We start from the raw sequence: 18,288 nt of genomic DNA, 5'->3' as shown, positions 1-18,288 counted from the left end.
GATGCTTTTTCTTTCTTTTCTTAAAATAATAAATATTTTGTACAATGTTTGCAAGGATGTGTTTCATACAGTAAGTCTTAACCATTAAATGGTAGGGAACTATCTATAGTATTCATACATTTTATATAAAGTATTAATTAAACAAGACTTTATTGTAAATAAGTTTTAATGTAAAAAAAAAATGAACACATCCCTTCTTTGCGGCTCCCAGCAGTTTGCCGATGACTCATTAATGACATCAATCTGAACATCAAGCTCAGCTGAACTCAAAGTGTAGAGTTTGAAGAGAGGAGAACAAACGTGTCAAAGGGCAACTTTTGACCGTTAAAGGTTAAATACAAATATCCAGAAAAAAAACAATTAAAAAGGATAATAACCAGCACATGCACAATGGTCTCATTGTGAGACTCAAAGCAACAGTGACATTGAAACAGAGGTGCACTGACCCGCTCCTACAGTGTGTGATGTGCAAAATGCTTTACACATATTCTACTTGTCCCAACCACCCTAACAATTCATCATTTAATAGGTATATGGGAGGGGAGTGGACTGGCGATAGCCTCTATCTCTAACACAAGTGACACTATATAAAGAAGAAGGAAGGGTGAGAGAGATGCATGAAGGGATCCTCATCCAAAGGGACCATGAAGCTTGCCATTGTCATTGTACTGCTTCTTGCTGGTAAGTTTTTTTTACTCTACAATACAAAAAGGTTTTGTTTTTTTTAGCTTGTCTGATATATGCAATTAATTTCTAAAACAAAAGGTTGTATATGGGGAATTAAGAAAATAATAAAAAGCCACTCAGGAGCTATAAATATAAAGATTTCTTTACATTTTGAACCGATTTAGGCTTGAGTGATTTCTGAGCCTGACCAGTGTGCTGTCTGCTCTGCTCCCACGTGTCAGGCGCTGCGTCAGGAGCCATTGAGAAGAGGATTGTCGGGAGTAAGTCTTGTAAGAAGGACAGGCAATACCATGTACAGATCCAGTCTGCCCAGGGGGGGAAGTCCTGTGGAGGCTCCCTGATCAACACCCGCTGGGTCATCACTGCTTCGCACTGTGCAGAACAGTAAGACACATCCCTCCTGCCATGCGATGCCCTCCTCGTGTTTTTCACCTGTCTAAGAAACAGGATGCGATTCACTTTCCCGTGATGGGAAAAAATCTGACTAAAAAACTATCATAGTAGTTGCTATAAATGAAGAAAGATTGATTGACTTGATTGATTTTCACAATCAGTTATCACTACATGACCACCACAGGAGGAAGAATACATATTAAAGGGGAAATGATAGAAAATAAAATAAGCCAAATAATAAACAAAATATTTAAAAAATTGTATCGTTTATCTTTTGTAGTACCATCAATCTCCTGCTCTTTTTTTTTGCAGGCATGTGAAGGTGAGACTTGGCTTGAACAATGATGTGCCGTTTTTTAAGAAGATGTGGTCTTTCATGAAAGGAAAGTCCAAAAGTCTGGAGCAAGACATTGCACCCGCCCAACAGTTTACTTACAGAGACGACGAAGAAAAAGCCCATGACATCATGCTCATCAAACTGACTGAGGACGTGTCTGCAAAGCTTCCCACCATCAAGCTTCCTCCTCTTGCCGACTGTAAAAGGCCAGAGGCAGGACAGCAGGTGGAGGTGGGAGGCTGGGGAGCCAAGAAAGCTGACGTGTTAAGTGAGCAAAACCAGATTACATGATTTAGTTTGTGGACATGGGAGTCACTTTTCTGACACTCACACTTTAAATCCTCAGACAGCAAAACCCCCCAGACTTTGAAGTGTGCCAGCACGGACATGACCGCATGTACTGAGAATGATAAACCCGGTAGTAGCTACGTCAGCAGCGAAGACACCACCATGTGTGCCTTCAGGTCTGGGGTGGAGGCCTGCTTTGTAAGTGAAAAAAACTGTCTTATTTGACACATTTTTCCATTTTCTAACTTTGTTTCTTCAGTTTCTTTGTTGTGACAAATGTAAAATGATCACTACTCTGATCTGCCTCTCTCTCTCTCCCAGGGTGACGCGGGCTCAGCTGTGGAGTATAACAATCTCTTACATGGGATTGTTGTAAGCGACCCGGTAGACAAGTGCGCAAACCCCATTGTAATGGCCGATATCTGTCACTACAGGGCGTGGATTGATGAAACCATGAAGAAAAATCCATGAGTAGAACCTCATGGGTTAATACAGAAATTGCGAGTTCACTTAACATAGCTCATGTCCTTTCAAATAAAATCATTAGCACCTGCCAAATTAACTAATAAAACTGGAAAGTATGGTTTGACTGTACACAGTCTGGGTAGGAAACATTCATATTTTAACTGAAGACAACACATTATTTTGAAGAGCCACTGTACCATGCATACATCTTTTTAAAATATGTTTGTCGGCTTTATTTGAATCCCTGTTTTCTTTGTTTCCTCTCTGTAAAAGCATGATGAATTAAAAAAAATAAAAAATCTGATATCCCGGTGCAAAGATCATGTGTTATCTGTCATCTCTCTGCCAAAAGTTAACCAAGTTCGGGTCACACATTAACTTTTTTAAGGTTATATTTGTCTGTGTGAATCCACCATGTTTCAAAAATATATATATAATTTAACTTCAGGCTATTTTTATGTAGCACATCATGTTATCATATCCTCCTGCCACAACTGGACATAAAGTACACAGAGCAGAAGTCTGTATATATATATTTGAACACAATGTTATGCCACTCAGTTTCCTATTGGTCTAAATACAGCTACAGGGCGAGGAAAGATGTGAAGTGTGATTTTAAGCACTTCATGCATAACCCAAAGGTTGAAAAATGGAACATTTGATTCGATATCTGAAGTCACATCTAAGTTATACAAAGTTAAGCTTTAATGATTGCGATTTTGGATATAAAATGGATTTTATTGTCTTGACAAGCCACTGAAAACATGTTAAATTATTTTACTGCAAGGAATTCAATTCTGCATTACACAGCAATATTTATTTTGATCTTGAGATGTGTAAAGTCTGAAATCCTCAGTCCTGTTGGGTCAGTATTGTTTCCAAGAAAGTTATATTCATGGATTTCCAAAATATCCCAATTTCAGAAATTTTTGTTTTTATTTTTATTATTTGACTTTTTGTTTTTGCAGGTTTTTTTTCAACTTCAATTCGTACTTGTGAGCTCATGAATGTTGTAATTAATTATTCTTTAATGCCAATTGTTCGGTCTGTTTCACAATGCAGATTGATGCCATCCGGTATTCGCAGGAGACGAGTGCTGTGCAAGGTTCAGCAAAGTACCGTGGACTCAACATTTTCATTCAGATGAGCACATAAAGACATAGAAATGTTTTATATGATTTAATGATACGCTCCCATTGTCACCTCAGCAGTCTTTTCAAGCCTTAACAAAAATGTTTTGGAGGCTGCTTTAAAAAAATCCTGTTGGCCAGTTCTTCACACAAAAGTCCCATTGACTTGTGTCTGACTTGCAGATGTGGATATTGTCACTCATTTAGGTCCAGTTGGGATTTCGCTGGTCTGGTTTCTCATTTCACATTTCTCATTCAGGTGAAAAAATAGGGGTGTATCAAACACTCCTTTACACTGCTTTGGATTTTGGTGCATCTCCCACTCACTCACTCACTCACGCACAATGTTCAGACATGGACTGGATCAGGGCCATTGCACAGAGACTGTCGCCCTGTGATGCAGAGCAGATTCAGATAATCTTGACCACAGGGAAGTACTTATGAGCAGAGAAGTCAAACTCCGGGAGTGCCTAGAAAAGCAGAAAATGTGTTGTTTTATTCCTACAATGTCAACACAATATGGAACAATTATTTATGAAGCACCACCATAGACCCATCATTTCAGAAGTATATTCTTTTTTTTCTCTTTTGTGTGGTAACTAAATTGTGTTAACTGTAACCACAGAAGCAAATTATAGTAATCCAAGGGATGTGTGTATTTGTGTTCAAGTGTCACCTTGGTCTCCTTCTTGTGTCCTCCAGCCAGGAGCTTCATAACCACTATGTTGGGTTTGGCCACCTTCAGTATACGGTTCACCTGTGAACATTCATCGACAGTTGGTTACTGGTAAAAACTAAGATCATGCTGAAAAACAATTTATCTGAACTTGGTGCAAAAAACAGAAACATGCTGTGACCTCATAAAACCAAAGCTGCCACTGGAGAGGCTAAAGTATTATCATTTCTCTGTAACCTACAGTAGTCCCCCCTGGGCCCAGAGAATTTCGAGACTTGTAGTTCTATAGCAAATGAAAACCAAAAAAACAAACAAGCAAGCATTCATTATACAATAGTTTCCTTTACTGACCTCCGGGTCTGGGCTGGTCACATTTTCTAGGATGAGCTTGGCCTGCTGAAAGTGTTTACTGGCTGCCAGGTAGAGGTCAGCCGAACCTGGCGGAGGATTATACTTCTTCAGATCAGACATCTCCTGTAGTGGGGAAGAGATAGGCAAAGTCAGAACAGAGGAAACTGGAGCGTGGATGAGAGAGGGAGAGGAAAGGGAATGGAAACCGTACCTTAAACTGGATGTAGTGTACCGGTGGGGGGGTGACCACACTGTTGAACGGGGCGAATCGATGCTCATAGCGAACCTGCTCGCTGTCCAACTCAAATTGAGGCTTATGCACCTTTCCGTCCATGTCCAAAGCGACCATGGTCTGGAGGAAGAGATAGTAGAAGAGAAAGGACGGATTATACCTCAGTTTGCCAAAAACTGGTGACGAGGGGGTAATTTATTCAGACCTTACCTTGTACATGCCAGCACACATGTTCTGGTATGCTTGACTCATGGTAATCTCCTTGCTGAGAGGGCGAACTGCAAAGAAACAACATATCAGCATACGCTGTCACTGAAAAACACCAGTTCAACATAGAATGGGTGTATTTCTGACCACGTGAGCTGTGAGGATGATGCGACAAAGTGAACCTTTCTTCTTCTTCTTAGTCTTTTTGCTGCTTCGTCCCTTCACCTGCTCCTCCGTGATCCGCTCCTCGGCCATCTGTGAGGAGTCGGCTCTGCTCAGAGTGGACATCAGCCATGCGTAAAGGAACTCTGACAGGTACCTTCAGTCAAAAAAAGAAAAAAAAAAACGGCATGATGTTGAGAGAGATGACTTTGTTTGAGTTTGGGCTGGCCACAAACAAATGTGTGTGCTCCTACCAGTAGATGTAGTAGTACTCGTGCATGCTGTACAGTTCCAGTTCAAAGCCGCTCAGCAGGTACTGGATCATGATCCTCAGGTTATGGTAGAGGATCCAGGTGCCGAGACAGGCTAGATGCTGTCGCTGAGGCTCAAGTTTCATCAGCAGGCTATGCAGCGCTGCATCCACCTTCTCCGCCTGCAGAGCACAGAAATTAGCAGCTGGTTTTAAAAGGGTAACTCAGAACAGACAAATGAGACCATATGTTTAAGGTGGGAAACGCAGAGGGAACAGCTGCAGTTCACCTCATCCTGCAGTGTGGCAAACTCTTCGAGAATGTGACCCAGCTTGTCTCGCTGCCGAGCTCGGTTGTGTCCGTGGATCTGGATCAGACTGCAGAAAGGCTACAGGGAAAATTGACAATACACACACACACATAAATTAACACACAGTTGCTTCCACTTGCCTATGCATAGGCAGTGTTGATGATAGAGCCACACCTTTTTGCCGAAATATCACAACCTCCTATTAAATTTCCTGTCATCCTTTAATTTCAGTAGACACCACAGCGATCAGTAAACTCTCTTTTATGAAAGATGTATTCAAAATTAAAATGTATAAAACTGCACCAGATGTACAGACCATAAGTAAAGAAACAGTAAAGGTGACATACTCTGGAGCAGTGTGTAACAAAGGAGTCAATGTAGTCCTTGGCCTGGTGGTTGTTAAACAGACAACACCTGGAGAGAGACAGGTGCAAAAATACACACAATGAGCTCAGAAACAAAAACTATGATCCAGATCAATGGTTCACATGTTGTAATCATTCAACCAATCACAGACTTACTTGTATGAGAGGACAGGAGGGCTGACAAAGTATCTCAGAGCGTCTTTAATCATGTCCTGCATCAGGTGGGTGCCAAACACCTTCTTATTATCTATCAGGAACGTTGTCTGAATTTACAGAATGAAAGAAAGAAAAAAGTTTAGTTCTGATATAGTGGGTCTTGTTACATATGTGTTTATGACGACAACGTGTAGTACATTTCAAGTGGGGTTCTCTCGTATCAGAGGGCAAACATAAGGACTCTTCAGATGCATGGATCAGAACAACAAGCATTCACTCACTTGAAGTAGAGATCTGGAGAGCACACAGGGAGACTGCTCACTAAACTCAGAGAAGAAGTCCTGGTAGAGCCAAAAATACAATATTCAAGTAAACAGCATCAAGAATCTTAACTTTTATACTTTACACAAATATATTCATTTTAGTTTTTGTTTCTAATTGTCCACGTTTACCAGTATGCCATGTAGGTTGGTGGTGTTGATCACGTCACAGACGGTCTTGATGCGTTCTATCAGTTTGCTGAAGTAGGCCACCATGTCCTCCCTCTTGATGATCTTGGCGTAGCGAGGAAAGGTAGGTGGCAGCAGTCTCTGGTTGACCAGGGGCTCAAAGCCCATCATGATGGGGTGGTCTGCAGCAAACACGGGAAGAAACCCACAAAGGTTAATAAAGGTCCACTTTCATAATTGTATTGAAACCAACTAAATTTAGTAGAGTAGAGCAAGATAAAAATGTACTCAAATTTTTAACAGACTTTTTTGTTTTCTGTTGTGTGTGTGGAAATCTGTAGAGGGAGGGAAGGCAGATAATCTAGTATCTCGTGGGCACTGTATCGTAACTGTCCAAGTTGCCATGCCGACCTCTAGATTGGATGGCCGCAGAGCAAGACTACTTATAATGTGTGTATTTTTCTTTTGTTCAGATGTTATAGTTTCCAAACCAAAATCCTCACCATTGTGTGTGTGTGTGTGTGTGTGTGTGAATGGCTAGACAATGGGCAGGTCCTTACTTCATAAAACACCTTCAAAGGTCAGGTTGAGGGTTACGACTTGTTTTTTTTTATGGTTAATGTTAGGTTAGAGTTGGGGTTAGGCATTTAGTTGTGATAGTTATCGATAGGGGCTAAGAAACGCATATCATATCACATCAAAACGTGTGTGTGTTTTACCTCCTTTAGTGGTGTCATTCTGTGACTGGATACCGTGCTGAATACTGGAATGAATAGCTGATAAGATGTCAGCTGCCTGAGCTACAAGCTTCTGCGCCTCGCCCACTGAGCTGGTCTGATAAAGATTCAAACAAAAACACTTGTAATTACAAAGGAAAAAATTGCCGATTTAATATAAAAGTTTCTGTAAGTACGCAAAACACTTTAATGCAAGTATCAAACAGAGCTTGTCTTGTTTTTGTATGTGTATTACCTCTTTTTTGGTAAATGCAATCAGTGCAGTCAGTATTAGGCGTGTAAACTTGATTCTATTGAAAAGTGCCAACCACTGCTGATGCTGAAAAAAAAACATGGAGGAACATTAAAAAGGTACATAAATACATTCAAAATTCTTTGAAGTCTTTAAAGCTCCACAACACACAAGACATTATAAAGGCAGGTTTTTTTGGGTGAGATTTGTTTTTGCCTTAGCGCAGTTATAATAATGAAACAGCTGGAAATCTCCATCTAGAGTACTCAAGGTCACCCCGGGTCTGATAGATAGGAGATGGGAAAAAAATGACAAGTAGAGAAGGGTTTGTGGTTTAGTTTGCAACTTAAATGTGGGAAAACAAGTGAGAAATGTGGGAAAACCAGTGAGAAAGAGCAGTGACACAGTCTGATTTATTTCTTGCTATGTATGTGAAAAACAAGTGGTGTTTAGCTCTTGGATGCTCCATATGCTAATTCATTCATTCAGTATGTGGCCAAAATTCCACAGACATAGAGAAATGATGTGACTTACCTCCAGCTCAACCTCTGGGTTCCGCTGCTCACCCTGTCGACTGCGTGTGCCCTGAGGGAGGAGACGATAAACAGGGAACAATGTAATGTTTGAAAATAGCTTTTTTCTCTCTTTTTTTTTGTGTTTAAAAATCAGCAGTATTTCATTGAAATGGAAGACAGAGTATTAATCTATTCGAGGACAAATACCTTTACTTTCCTCTGTAACTCATCCTCCACATCCTTTAGCATACCTGTTAGGATGAGCACATGAGAGGGAGATGACATCGGCTATCATTGTTCCTTTGTATTAATCTGTTACGTCACCAATTGTCCGCAGGACGCATGAAGGTACGGACTCAATCACAATGCAGTACTTGTACCTGTCACCCGCAGGTCTGTAACATTATTGGCCATCTTGAAGCCATAGGTCATGGCCTGGAAATCCTCCTACAGAAAAGTATGAGACAATCGGATATTAAACTGAGTTAATGAGTCAATGGTCTTGTTGGGGAATTTTCTGTCCTGCGCTGAAAGGAATGTTTAGTCTTCAGTAAGGTCAGGTTGCCCTATGTCTTGGATTACAGTATATTCAGACAGAGACAGAGGGTTTCTGTGAAGATAGACGAGGAGCCATTTTGTCTGTTAGACAATGACACGTGATACTGAGAGGGTCAAATACATCGCTAAGACCAAGATAATGTCACTGTTCACCTGTGATCTGTGTACCAATTCAGAAATCTGCTCGATATATATAGCTCTGAATAAATACTCCTGCTAAGACATCCACTGTCTCTGTTCTCCTGATTCAGCGTCATCTCCATCAATTTCCCCATAAGAGGTCTGTGACAATTGTTAACGATTTATAATTAAATATTTACATAAATACCAGTGGGCAGAAACACCAATGATTACAACAATTATATATATATACCTGAGGCTATTGACACATTTGCACATAAAAAGAGCTTTCCAGTGCAATAACACACATGCACACACAGTCACATGCTGTAGAAAGCTTCTTACCTCCTCGAATACAGCAGCTTTGTTGACTTTCTCCCGGGCAATGTCACACACCTTCAGGATGCCAAGGGCAAAGGATTTAAGGGCTGGCTCCTCAATCAAGTCAGGGTTGTGGACGTAAAGACAGGTAAACACAGTCTGCGCCAGGGAGTGGCCTTCCAGCCATGTGATCTAGGCACATACAGTACATGTTTAGGTATAGACACAACAACAAGGGTCTTCCACGGCGGTGCATGTTTTTGTGTCTGCACATTGGTGCATGTGGCTGTAAACAAGAGCAACTGTAAAAAAAATCCCCTCTTCATGGTCCATTCCAAAACAAACCTCTAGTACTACATATTATGCACTAAAACACAATGACTGCATGATGTTGAATCCCCAACATATTGGCTGAAACAGGGGTTTCATTTAGAAGAAAGTGAAACTTACCAAACAACAGAAACATGTGTCTATGATGCCAATGAGTTCAGGAAGACTAAGGTCTTTAACCTTGATGACACTTTCCTGAAATCGACATAAGACAACAATAGTTGTTGTTGAATTTACTATTATTGTACAATTAAGAAAAACAGCATACAACTAGAGCATCAAAAAAAGAGGCCTTGAATGTTAACTCATGAGAAATGAATTTATTGGCAGAGCTGTACCTTGATAGCTTGTTCAAAGTTGAGCACTTTCCTGTTGACCTGGTTTCCAATCATTCCTGCATCCATCTTGGGATCCATCATCTCTATGGCTGACATGGCCTCGAACAATCCAAACCTGCCACCACAGCAGGGCGTTGAATGTATGTGTTATGTGCATCTATGTTAACAAGTGTTCAGTGAATCTTGGATTCTCAAGAGTGGAACCAATACTAATGATAAAACTGATACTGATATTTTGGGATTGATGCAACAGCTTCTGCAGATATCAGTATGGTCATATTCAAAAATGCTTACGTCAAAGATAACAGTGACCACTGACCAGGTGTTTCATTGTGATTACATTTTATTGTGACTTCTATAATGTCTCTGAAACACTATGTACCAGTAGTTCTCAAACTTTTTTTTGGCCCTTTATTTGACATGTTTCCCTTCAGAAGCTAAAACAAGACCATGCCAGCATTTTTTTTTAATCATTCATTTATAAATTAAAAAAGGTTTAATTTTTAGTAAAATAAAGGTCAGCATGTTAGGATCAGTACATTTTTGTTTGTTTAGTTTCCACATATGAATTATATTTGTTTAACTTAGTTTCATTCCATATGCCCCCAGTTTGAATACCACTTTATGTAGAATTTGAGACATTAAACAACTGAAATCTATTGAAATCAGCTCTATTCAGCTTTTTTTTTTGAGTGTATGCGGGGTGACTCACTTCACCTAAAATTAAGCAAATCATTTGTTTTGTAATTTCAATTATGTAGCCCTTTAAAGTCTGAGTCGGCAAAAAGCATTTTCTTACTCACAGTTTGTCATGAAGCAACTCCCCAAGGTTCAACTCTGCATAAATAAAGGATGAGAACATGGCGAGAGAAAAGGAGGAACACATTAGTCCCATTACTACACTTACACTTATGCAAACAATCGCACACGCACGCACGCACACTCACACACTTAATGGAGATGAGCCTTTACCTTTGCATGCACCCTTGAATTCATGTGTAATATCAACCCAGTTGGCATTGTTCTTCATCTTTTCTGGGATGCCTAGCCCCCAGCCAGCATCATCGTCCTCAACTGCTGACTTCATCACCATGGTGACTATTAAAGACAAATAGAACCAGCACAAAGCATTCAGGATATTATAGAGCATTAGCTATTACAGCGTCATCAGGAAATTACATATACAGTAAATGACAGGAAAATGACCAAAATATAAAAGACACAACTTCATAACCTGATTAATATAATTGGAAACGGACATTTACATACACAAAATAATTTGCTTCATCCCTTCACTTCCTTCACTGGACCTTCCTCTGGTTACTTGGTAAACTGTTGACTAGTAAAGCTTTACACCTATAGTGTAACTGGCACAGGTATCTCACACGTATACATCTCTGTACGTAAACCAAGCAGCCACAAACGTTAATAATATTCTCTTATCTTGTTAATAATATTGCAGTATAGATGAGTACAATTAAATTTTTTGATTGTAAGTCAGAAATTAGACTTAGACTAAGTTACTTAACTTAGAATTAAAAAAAATGTTTTTAATGGAACCCTTCAAGCCGTTTTGCATATTTGATACATTTTATGCACTTGCTTGTTTCTTGCACTTTTTGGGTAATATCTTCATGGTTAAATGCAATTATTGTAAGTTTCTTTGGACAGAAATGTCAGCTAATGTAATGTAAAAAGATGCAGTATTAAACTCTTGATTCAACCATGCAATACTTTGTGATATTTTACGCTCATAAAAAGTAAGAACAAACGCACAAGGTTAATTATTATTACCTAAAGGTTGCTTAGACACCTAATGTATAAACATCAATGTTTATACTTGACAACAGTAGACGTGACATGTGCAACAGTCGGTGATTAACATCATGCTCTGTGAGCTGACTGGAGAGGTTGATAGGGCTTGAGAGCACTGTAAAGACTCAGTCTAAAACCATGTCAGTATTGTGGGGAAAAGAAGCTCTCATCACTAGTTTATAAAAGGTATATTAACATTGTTCTGTTTATAGCATATCTATCTGCTATCCCAAAATGCATTAACACAGTAAAATCAATTTCACCTGATCACATGCCGGAGAAATAATCATTACATGTAGGACACTGATGCATTTCCTTCAGCCTGGAATTGGGAGGAATCCGACTGAGAGGAAAGGAAACTACATGCCCAACAAATACACAAGAGTGCACGTCTGTTTTCTTATTGGCTAAATATATTGGCATCTTCAACACCAATAAAATGAGTTCACCGAAATCTTCACTGTTCAGAAAAAAAACATACAAAGTCAACATACATTTCAAAAAGTGTTATTAAAGACGTGAGGAAGGGGCATGTTATCTAGCTATCACCAACGTCCAAATAACATGTATTAGCATGTGCTAACAAGCTAATGTTGCCCAGTGTACGTTTCCTGTGACCAAAGCCTGAATATCGCCAGTCAAACAGGTTATTCGATTCGTCCAGCTACATACAACACGAATAATGTCATAAGACAGCCACAATTTTGTTGTGAATAAGCACGTACCTTAATAATTTGTATTTACTATGTAGCTAATAAAGACCTTCCTCGAAGATTGTCAAGACTGTCGCATGGCTATGACGTCAGCAGCCAGTGTCAACATGGGAAGTGTAGTCATTATAGGTCATGAAGGAGCTCAACCGCCAGAAGCAACACAATGTCGTGACCGCCCTAGGTAGACTTGTCCCGAGGAATGGAGTTGTGCAACGATGGCATATGCACCCGTCGAAGCAACGAGTCCAAAAGATATCAACATGTTTTGAGAAAAACATGTTTTATTCGCGATATCATTGACAATTACTACACTACCCACAATCCTAAAGTATAACATCGACGTCTCTGATTGGTTGGAAGTCGTTGGACAGGCATTCGCAGTGGTTTATGGGATGAGTAGTTCCTTCTCTGTTGAAATAATTATTTACAGTCTTGTACCTTTGCTTTTTCCTCCTATTTTCAATTGTTTTTGCTCCAAATAAAATGTTTTATGGTAAACATTCATTTCGTGGCTGAATGGCTTGGATCTTTATATTAGGATTTTATGAACCGTCTAAACGTGTGCGGTTACTGTTGAGCTCAATATCTGCTGCGCTTTATTATTTGTCACGTTCCTCTAAACTTTTTTATTCCCAGTCGGGATCCTGTAGAATGACGAGTCTGGTCTTCCGGTGATCTAATTTGTCAGTAGTGACCGGCTTTGATCCCTAATCGCCAACTTCACCTGCTCCGGAGCAAGTTAGCCGTTCAGCATTAGTTACCATGGGGATTTACCCCATTGAGAAGAGAACCACCCTGCGAGCCATTATACCTCGGAACTCGGAGCTCCGAGCTCGGAAGTCGTGCTGGTAAGTTCGTCCGACCTCCCGAGTCCGTAATTCCGACTCGGAGGGGCGTTGCAGTCGCCACTTCCGACTCGGAGGTCGGTCATTCCGAGTTCCGAGATCACAATGGAACCATAGGCACCGACTCCCGAGCGTCGTAGCACGGACAACCCACAGTGACACCTGAAGTTACCTCGACAACCGCAAGTCCTGCTCCGTAGTACCGACTTCCGGTGTCATCATCACAACATCACAAGCCGCGCTCACACGCACAGCAGCAGACGCCTCATCTCGGACTCGGACCGGCCCGAATGGGACAACAGCTCTTTTCTCGTATCGGTTGGTACAAATCATCGTTGCTGTCGACACGTCTGCATGTGCATGGCTTTAGCTAACGTCGCCTGCGTGCTCTCGATGTTCGCATTCCCGAGGGTAGGTCCCTCCGTTAGCTAGCCCGCCGGCCGCCGTCAATGAGTGACTCGTACAGCAGGTGCAACGGCTCCCAGCCTCGGCTGGCTAACGCGTCTTATGAAAACAACACTGCGCGGTTGTTAGTCTTGCAGGCGTTTCCCCGCCGGTCGGTGTCATGTCCATAGCCCGTTGAGCTGTCTGTTGTTCATGGACGTGTGGGCTTCTGGGTCTGCAGCCCTGCGGGGTGACTGTGGCCGGGCTGCCATCTGCCCGGTGCACGCTGGCCGTGACACCGCGACAGTTTTGCAATCGCTTCGCTTCGCTTCGCTTCGCTTTCTGTCCCCGACATGAGGATCCTCCGCGGCTCGAAGGCGTGACCTCAGAGCCGGCGGTCACTGGGCTGGGGCTGCCGAGGGAGAACGGGCTGATGGGCTGTTGCAGTCCGCAAGCGTGTGGAAACGCCTCGCAGATCAGCAATCGGAGTTTCCATCGTTCATTTCAACCGAGCGGGTCCTACGACGTCTTGCGGTTGCGCGGTGGTCGTTCAGTTTTCTTAATTTGTGTTTTGTGTGTTTCATTGGTTGGCTATTATGTCTTCTTTTTTTCTTTTTGAATGTGTCATGGTCATTTGAGTCACACCACAACCTTGTGATCGAAGTCCCCTGGACAAGTAGAAGCGACAGCAGCGATTTAGAGCCTAACATTTTAAAACAGCGAACCTAAGAACTCATGTCAACCCATGGATGCTTCTGTATTCACCCTCTGACTCTTGGAGGCCCTGGGAAAAATGCAATACACCAAACTGTCGCTTTTGTCTGCCGCTATATTGTTTGCAGATTGTTTTTCTTCTGTAAAAGGCATTGATGCTGTTTATGCAGTTGAATGCTATTCTTAAAACCAAGCGTTCAGATTACCTGATCCACAGCCCTCGTGTCTCTTGTCACCTGAGGTCTGCAGCCTTGTTATGGTAAATCAGTCAAGAGAAACTGTGTATGCGATAGTTGTTCTGTCCTGATACAAGGTAATGAATCTACAGGTGGAGGCAGCTGCCGGCCCACCCTTGGCAGCTATGGGCGCTTATCTTCATCTCATTCTAAATACAGCCTGAGATTACAACAGATATTTTGATTTGCCACACTCATTCAAAAAAGAAAGAATTGTTTATGTCTCTTCATGGTTGTAAGTATGGTCTTTATTTTCTTTCTCTTGCAGACAACATGAAATGTTGAGCTGGTAAAAATGAACAAACCGAAAATGGCCGCAGAAAAAGGGTGAGTTCTTTTGCTATTCCTAACATCAGATGCAATTTCACACACACACACACACACACACACACAGACACACACACACACGCACACGCACGCACGCACGCACACACACACACACACACACACAGACACACACACACACACACACACACACACACACACACACACACACACACACACACACACACACAGAGCCTGTGCCTCTGTGTGAAAGCTGCTCTGTCGCAACCATCTGGTTACATTTTTGTTTGTTGTCTTTGCACAGTGTGTTTATGTGAGAGTGAAAGTGTGTGGTTGTTTGAGTGAGAGAGCAGAAACGTGTAGATAAGATGTCCTCACTAGAACCACCAATATGTATTTTTCATCACAATAAAACATCAACAACAACCATAATTAATTCAGAAGCATTACGCTTGGAAATTTTTTTTTCTTGCATCTGTCCTTAAAGGAACTGCAAATTATTTTGGAGAAAGATTGATTGTTGTTGTTTTTCTGGCTGCACCAGTCGGGGCTTGAACTCGCAGCCTCGGGACGGACGCGCTAACCATGAGGCCTAAAAAATCTGATTTTTTTTCAGTGCACACAGAACCGACAGCTAGCGGACCGTGAGGAAATATTCGCTGAATATTTCAAAAAGTTTATTAAATTAAAATAGCTTACAGCTCCTTTAATCTGTGTTTATCTGTGTATTATGCAGTATGTTTATTTAGGGTGCATGTTTCCCCTGTTATGTTTACTTCATTCTTGCATCACTTTTTTTTGTCATCCTTGATATTTTTCCAGTTTCTTTCTTTTACTGTCTCCAACACACACACACACACACACACACACACACACACACACACACACACACACACACACACACACACACACACACACACACACACACACACTCTCTCTCTTGCCCGTCTCTCTCTCGCACACTTGTCTTTATAAGGACATATGAGAAACTCACAGGGTACAATCCCACAGTTTTGATTCCCTCTCCTTTATTAGCCGTTGCTGTACCAACAACTGACCTCTACCCTCATGTTTCCATCTGAGCACCACTGAGCTAAGATCACAAGTGGAGAACGGGTCAGTTTTTAAGAAATAGTGAAGCACTAGAAGACTGCCTCAACTTTCAGCTTCATTAAAATGAATTGAACTTAGTTCTTAAAGTCATAATCAAGCTGTTTTTAAACACGGGTTGCCAATTTACAATTGTTCTTAGCTCTGCTGTGTTTTACAGAAAAGGATATCCGTCTTCTCTTATAAACATAGACATAGAGCAGGAAATCATGAGATTGGTCTTTTGGCACATGCTCATTTGCTTAAAAACACACTGTGTTTGTGAATGCTGCATCATTGCATGTTGTGCTTTGTGTGTTGCTAACGCTGATAATATGCTGTTTATTTTCTTTCTGCAGGATACATTGTTAAATACATTCTTTCTAACGGGGAACATGTGTATGCGTGTGTTTCCAGGGTTCCCAGTAACTCCAAGGTACAGATGCTTCTGGGGCAACTGGAGAGGATAAACGGAGAGGGCATGGTGAATGATGTCGAAGCAGCACGACAGGTCACTGCAAAGATACTTCATCTCATTCAGACGCAGGGTGAGCACGCACACGCACGCACACACGCACGCACACACACACACACGCACGCGCGCACACACACACACACACACACACACACACACACACACACACACACACACACACACACACACACACACACACACACACTCACACACACTTGGTTGTAGTTTCTTAGTTGCTTGTAGACGTTCCAACTCTCATCCAAAAGGCTTTTTCAGTTCCAACTAAGTTGTGGTGAAACATAGGTATTTTACCTCTGTGAGTGGGTTAGTGCTCATTAGTGGGGCTCCATGAGGCTAACTATGAAAAATTGTAATGTCTGTGCATGAAAGTACAGCATCATACAGTAGGTGGGAGATAGGTGGTGTCACAGACCTTCTCCTGTGTTGAGGGGGTGGCTTCCTTCTCTCCTCTTTCAAAACTGTGTTCCCTGTCTTACATGTGTACATCTGTGTCTTCAAAGGAGTGTCCCTTATCCTGAAAAGGGACAGCTGCGGGACAGCTGAACATTGACCTTAAGTGTTGGCTGTCCTGTGTTGGGCCATGCGTTTGTTTAAGAGTTTTCTGGTTTCCCTTGTATGCAAGTCGGTACATTCCTTGCTGCGTTGGACTTCATATACCAGGTTACCTTTCTGAGTGTGTGGTATGAGGTCTTTGGGATGTATTCTTTGTCTTAGTGTGTAACAGTATGACAGTGAGCCAGCATGCTAAATTCCAGGACACTGAAACTGAAGCCGCTTAATGGAATTCAGCCATTATTAACTTTAATATCTGCACCTGAGCTCTTCTTAGGCCCATTTACAGAATGATAAAATTGGTTCAAGTTTAAAGTAATGAACCATTGACTTTGATACATTCAGTTAGATTAAAAGAATAGAGCACACAACAAAAAACATTCTCCTCATGCAGAGATAAGAAGTGGGTTACAGAGGTCAGATGAGGTCACTGCATTCTAATAACACTAATATCGGCTTTCTAAGTTCCCCTTTAATTTCTTGATGCAAAGCTTTAGCTTGTTGGTTTCGAGTTTATTCATGAATTAAATGTGTTCCATGCAGATGCGGTGTAAACAGAGATGGTTTGGTCATTGTGTGGATGAACTGACACAGTGTCTCGTGATGTGGTTTCTGTGATTACCGGTAGTCTTTTGAAGGGAGAGCAGAGAAGAATATCTCACAGGAGAAGAGGAGTGTTCTATGCAGTATCGCTTTTTAGAACAGACTGAAATATGAATGTGCCTCCACCACAGTAGTGGGGAGGAATAGAAAAATCTCTGATGCAAGCGTCATTGCTCTAGGGCCAGAGTCCAGGTCCGGACCCAGACGTCGTCCCGTCTGGACTCGGACCCACAACTGATAGATCTCTTTTAACTTGAGGCGCTGCAGCATTTATTATATCAAGACAGACTGCAACATTCACTGCAGCCAACTCAGTTTCTCTCCGGGTCCAGCCATGCTCACATCACCCTCCCCTCCAACGCCACACCCTCCAATGCTCTCTCTCCCCCACTCACTCTGCCACACTACGCACACACCCTACGCACTGCTCCATTCCCTACAGGCTAAACCAGTGTTATACGAGTGGTAAATCTCCTGTTTCCTCCACCCATGTTTTGTATTCTGAGACTGTTAAGATGCACATTTTTTAAAGCTATGTGTTTTGTTTTTCTTACTTTTTAATACAGTCCTTGTTTTCCTTGTAGTGATAAGAGAACATTATTAGAGTACTTGTTATTTATAAATCCTCCAGTTCAATATGAAAATGGATAATTTACATTGTTGAAATTTATTGAATTGCAGGCCTTTTTCTTAATTAGATTTGACACTTAGTTGTTCACCAGCATATTTCAATATTGGCACTGAATCATAACTCAAGTAACTCAAACATGCTTTAATGTTCCGGACCTTTGCGCAAGGGAAGTTTCTCTAACTGGACCTCCTTGAATTTTAAATTGAATACCCCTGGTCCAGGGCTTAACAATTGGTTAATTAATTGATGTAATTAATCGAAAAAATCGCTTACATACTCTGGCTATTACTTTATAAATTCAGCATTTCATTTGCT

At 41.4% G+C, this 18,288-nt stretch overlaps 3 protein-coding genes across 10 annotated transcripts in view; 2 read left to right on the top strand and 1 right to left on the bottom strand.

Moving 5' to 3' along the window:
• Positions 1–521: 521 nt before the first annotated feature.
• LOC118314424 (trypsin-1) lies at positions 522–2,480 on the top strand. The gene is made up of 5 exons (XM_035640880.2): positions 522–681; positions 909–1,071; positions 1,393–1,685; positions 1,764–1,903; positions 2,027–2,480. Exons 1-5 carry the CDS (start codon positions 618–620, stop codon positions 2,174–2,176), a joined length of 810 nt encoding a protein of 269 aa, XP_035496773.1. The 5' UTR covers positions 522–617; the 3' UTR covers positions 2,177–2,480.
• Positions 2,481–3,334: 854 nt separating this feature from the next.
• naa35 (N-alpha-acetyltransferase 35, NatC auxiliary subunit) lies at positions 3,335–13,294 on the bottom strand. Of its 3 annotated transcripts, none has more exons than XM_035640872.1 (23): positions 13,156–13,294; positions 10,583–10,708; positions 10,414–10,447; positions 9,611–9,725; positions 9,393–9,467; positions 8,967–9,134; positions 8,324–8,390; positions 8,151–8,194; positions 7,963–8,013; positions 7,432–7,515; positions 7,179–7,293; positions 6,463–6,641; positions 6,292–6,351; positions 6,011–6,117; positions 5,837–5,903; positions 5,469–5,567; positions 5,183–5,361; positions 4,949–5,085; positions 4,770–4,837; positions 4,539–4,679; positions 4,328–4,450; positions 3,977–4,057; positions 3,335–3,770 (listed from the first exon to the last, which is right to left on the bottom strand). In XM_035640872.1, exons 2-23 carry the CDS (start codon positions 10,701–10,703, stop codon positions 3,711–3,713), a joined length of 2,175 nt encoding a protein of 724 aa, XP_035496765.1. In that variant the 5' UTR covers positions 10,704–10,708; positions 13,156–13,294; the 3' UTR covers positions 3,335–3,710. The 3 variants fall into 3 exon arrangements, with proteins under 3 accessions (XP_035496765.1, XP_035496764.1, XP_035496763.1); XM_035640871.2 differs by lacking the exon at positions 13,156–13,294 and adding an exon at positions 12,950–13,082; XM_035640870.2 differs by lacking the exon at positions 13,156–13,294 and adding an exon at positions 12,151–12,263.
• The window catches only part of agtpbp1 (ATP/GTP binding carboxypeptidase 1), a 27,400-nt gene continuing 21,946 nt past the window's right edge, over positions 12,835–18,288 (top strand). For 5 of the 6 annotated variants that reach the window (XM_035640867.2, XM_035640866.2, XM_035640865.2 and 2 more), the window contains exons 1-3: positions 13,164–13,301; positions 14,586–14,644; positions 16,109–16,239. In XM_035640867.2, the coding sequence (XP_035496760.1) occupies positions 14,613–14,644; positions 16,109–16,239 (163 nt within the window). In that variant the 5' untranslated portion in view covers positions 13,164–13,301; positions 14,586–14,612. Of the gene's footprint in view, positions 12,987–13,163; positions 13,302–14,585; positions 14,645–16,108; positions 16,240–18,288 lie in introns of those variants that run through there. The other variant, XM_035640864.2, reaches the window with a different exon arrangement.

Source organism: Scophthalmus maximus, chromosome 19, assembly GCF_022379125.1.
Source record: "Scophthalmus maximus strain ysfricsl-2021 chromosome 19, ASM2237912v1, whole genome shotgun sequence".
Lineage (NCBI taxonomy): Eukaryota > Metazoa > Chordata > Actinopteri > Pleuronectiformes > Scophthalmidae > Scophthalmus > Scophthalmus maximus.
This window is presented reverse-complemented; position numbering and strand designations above follow the sequence as displayed.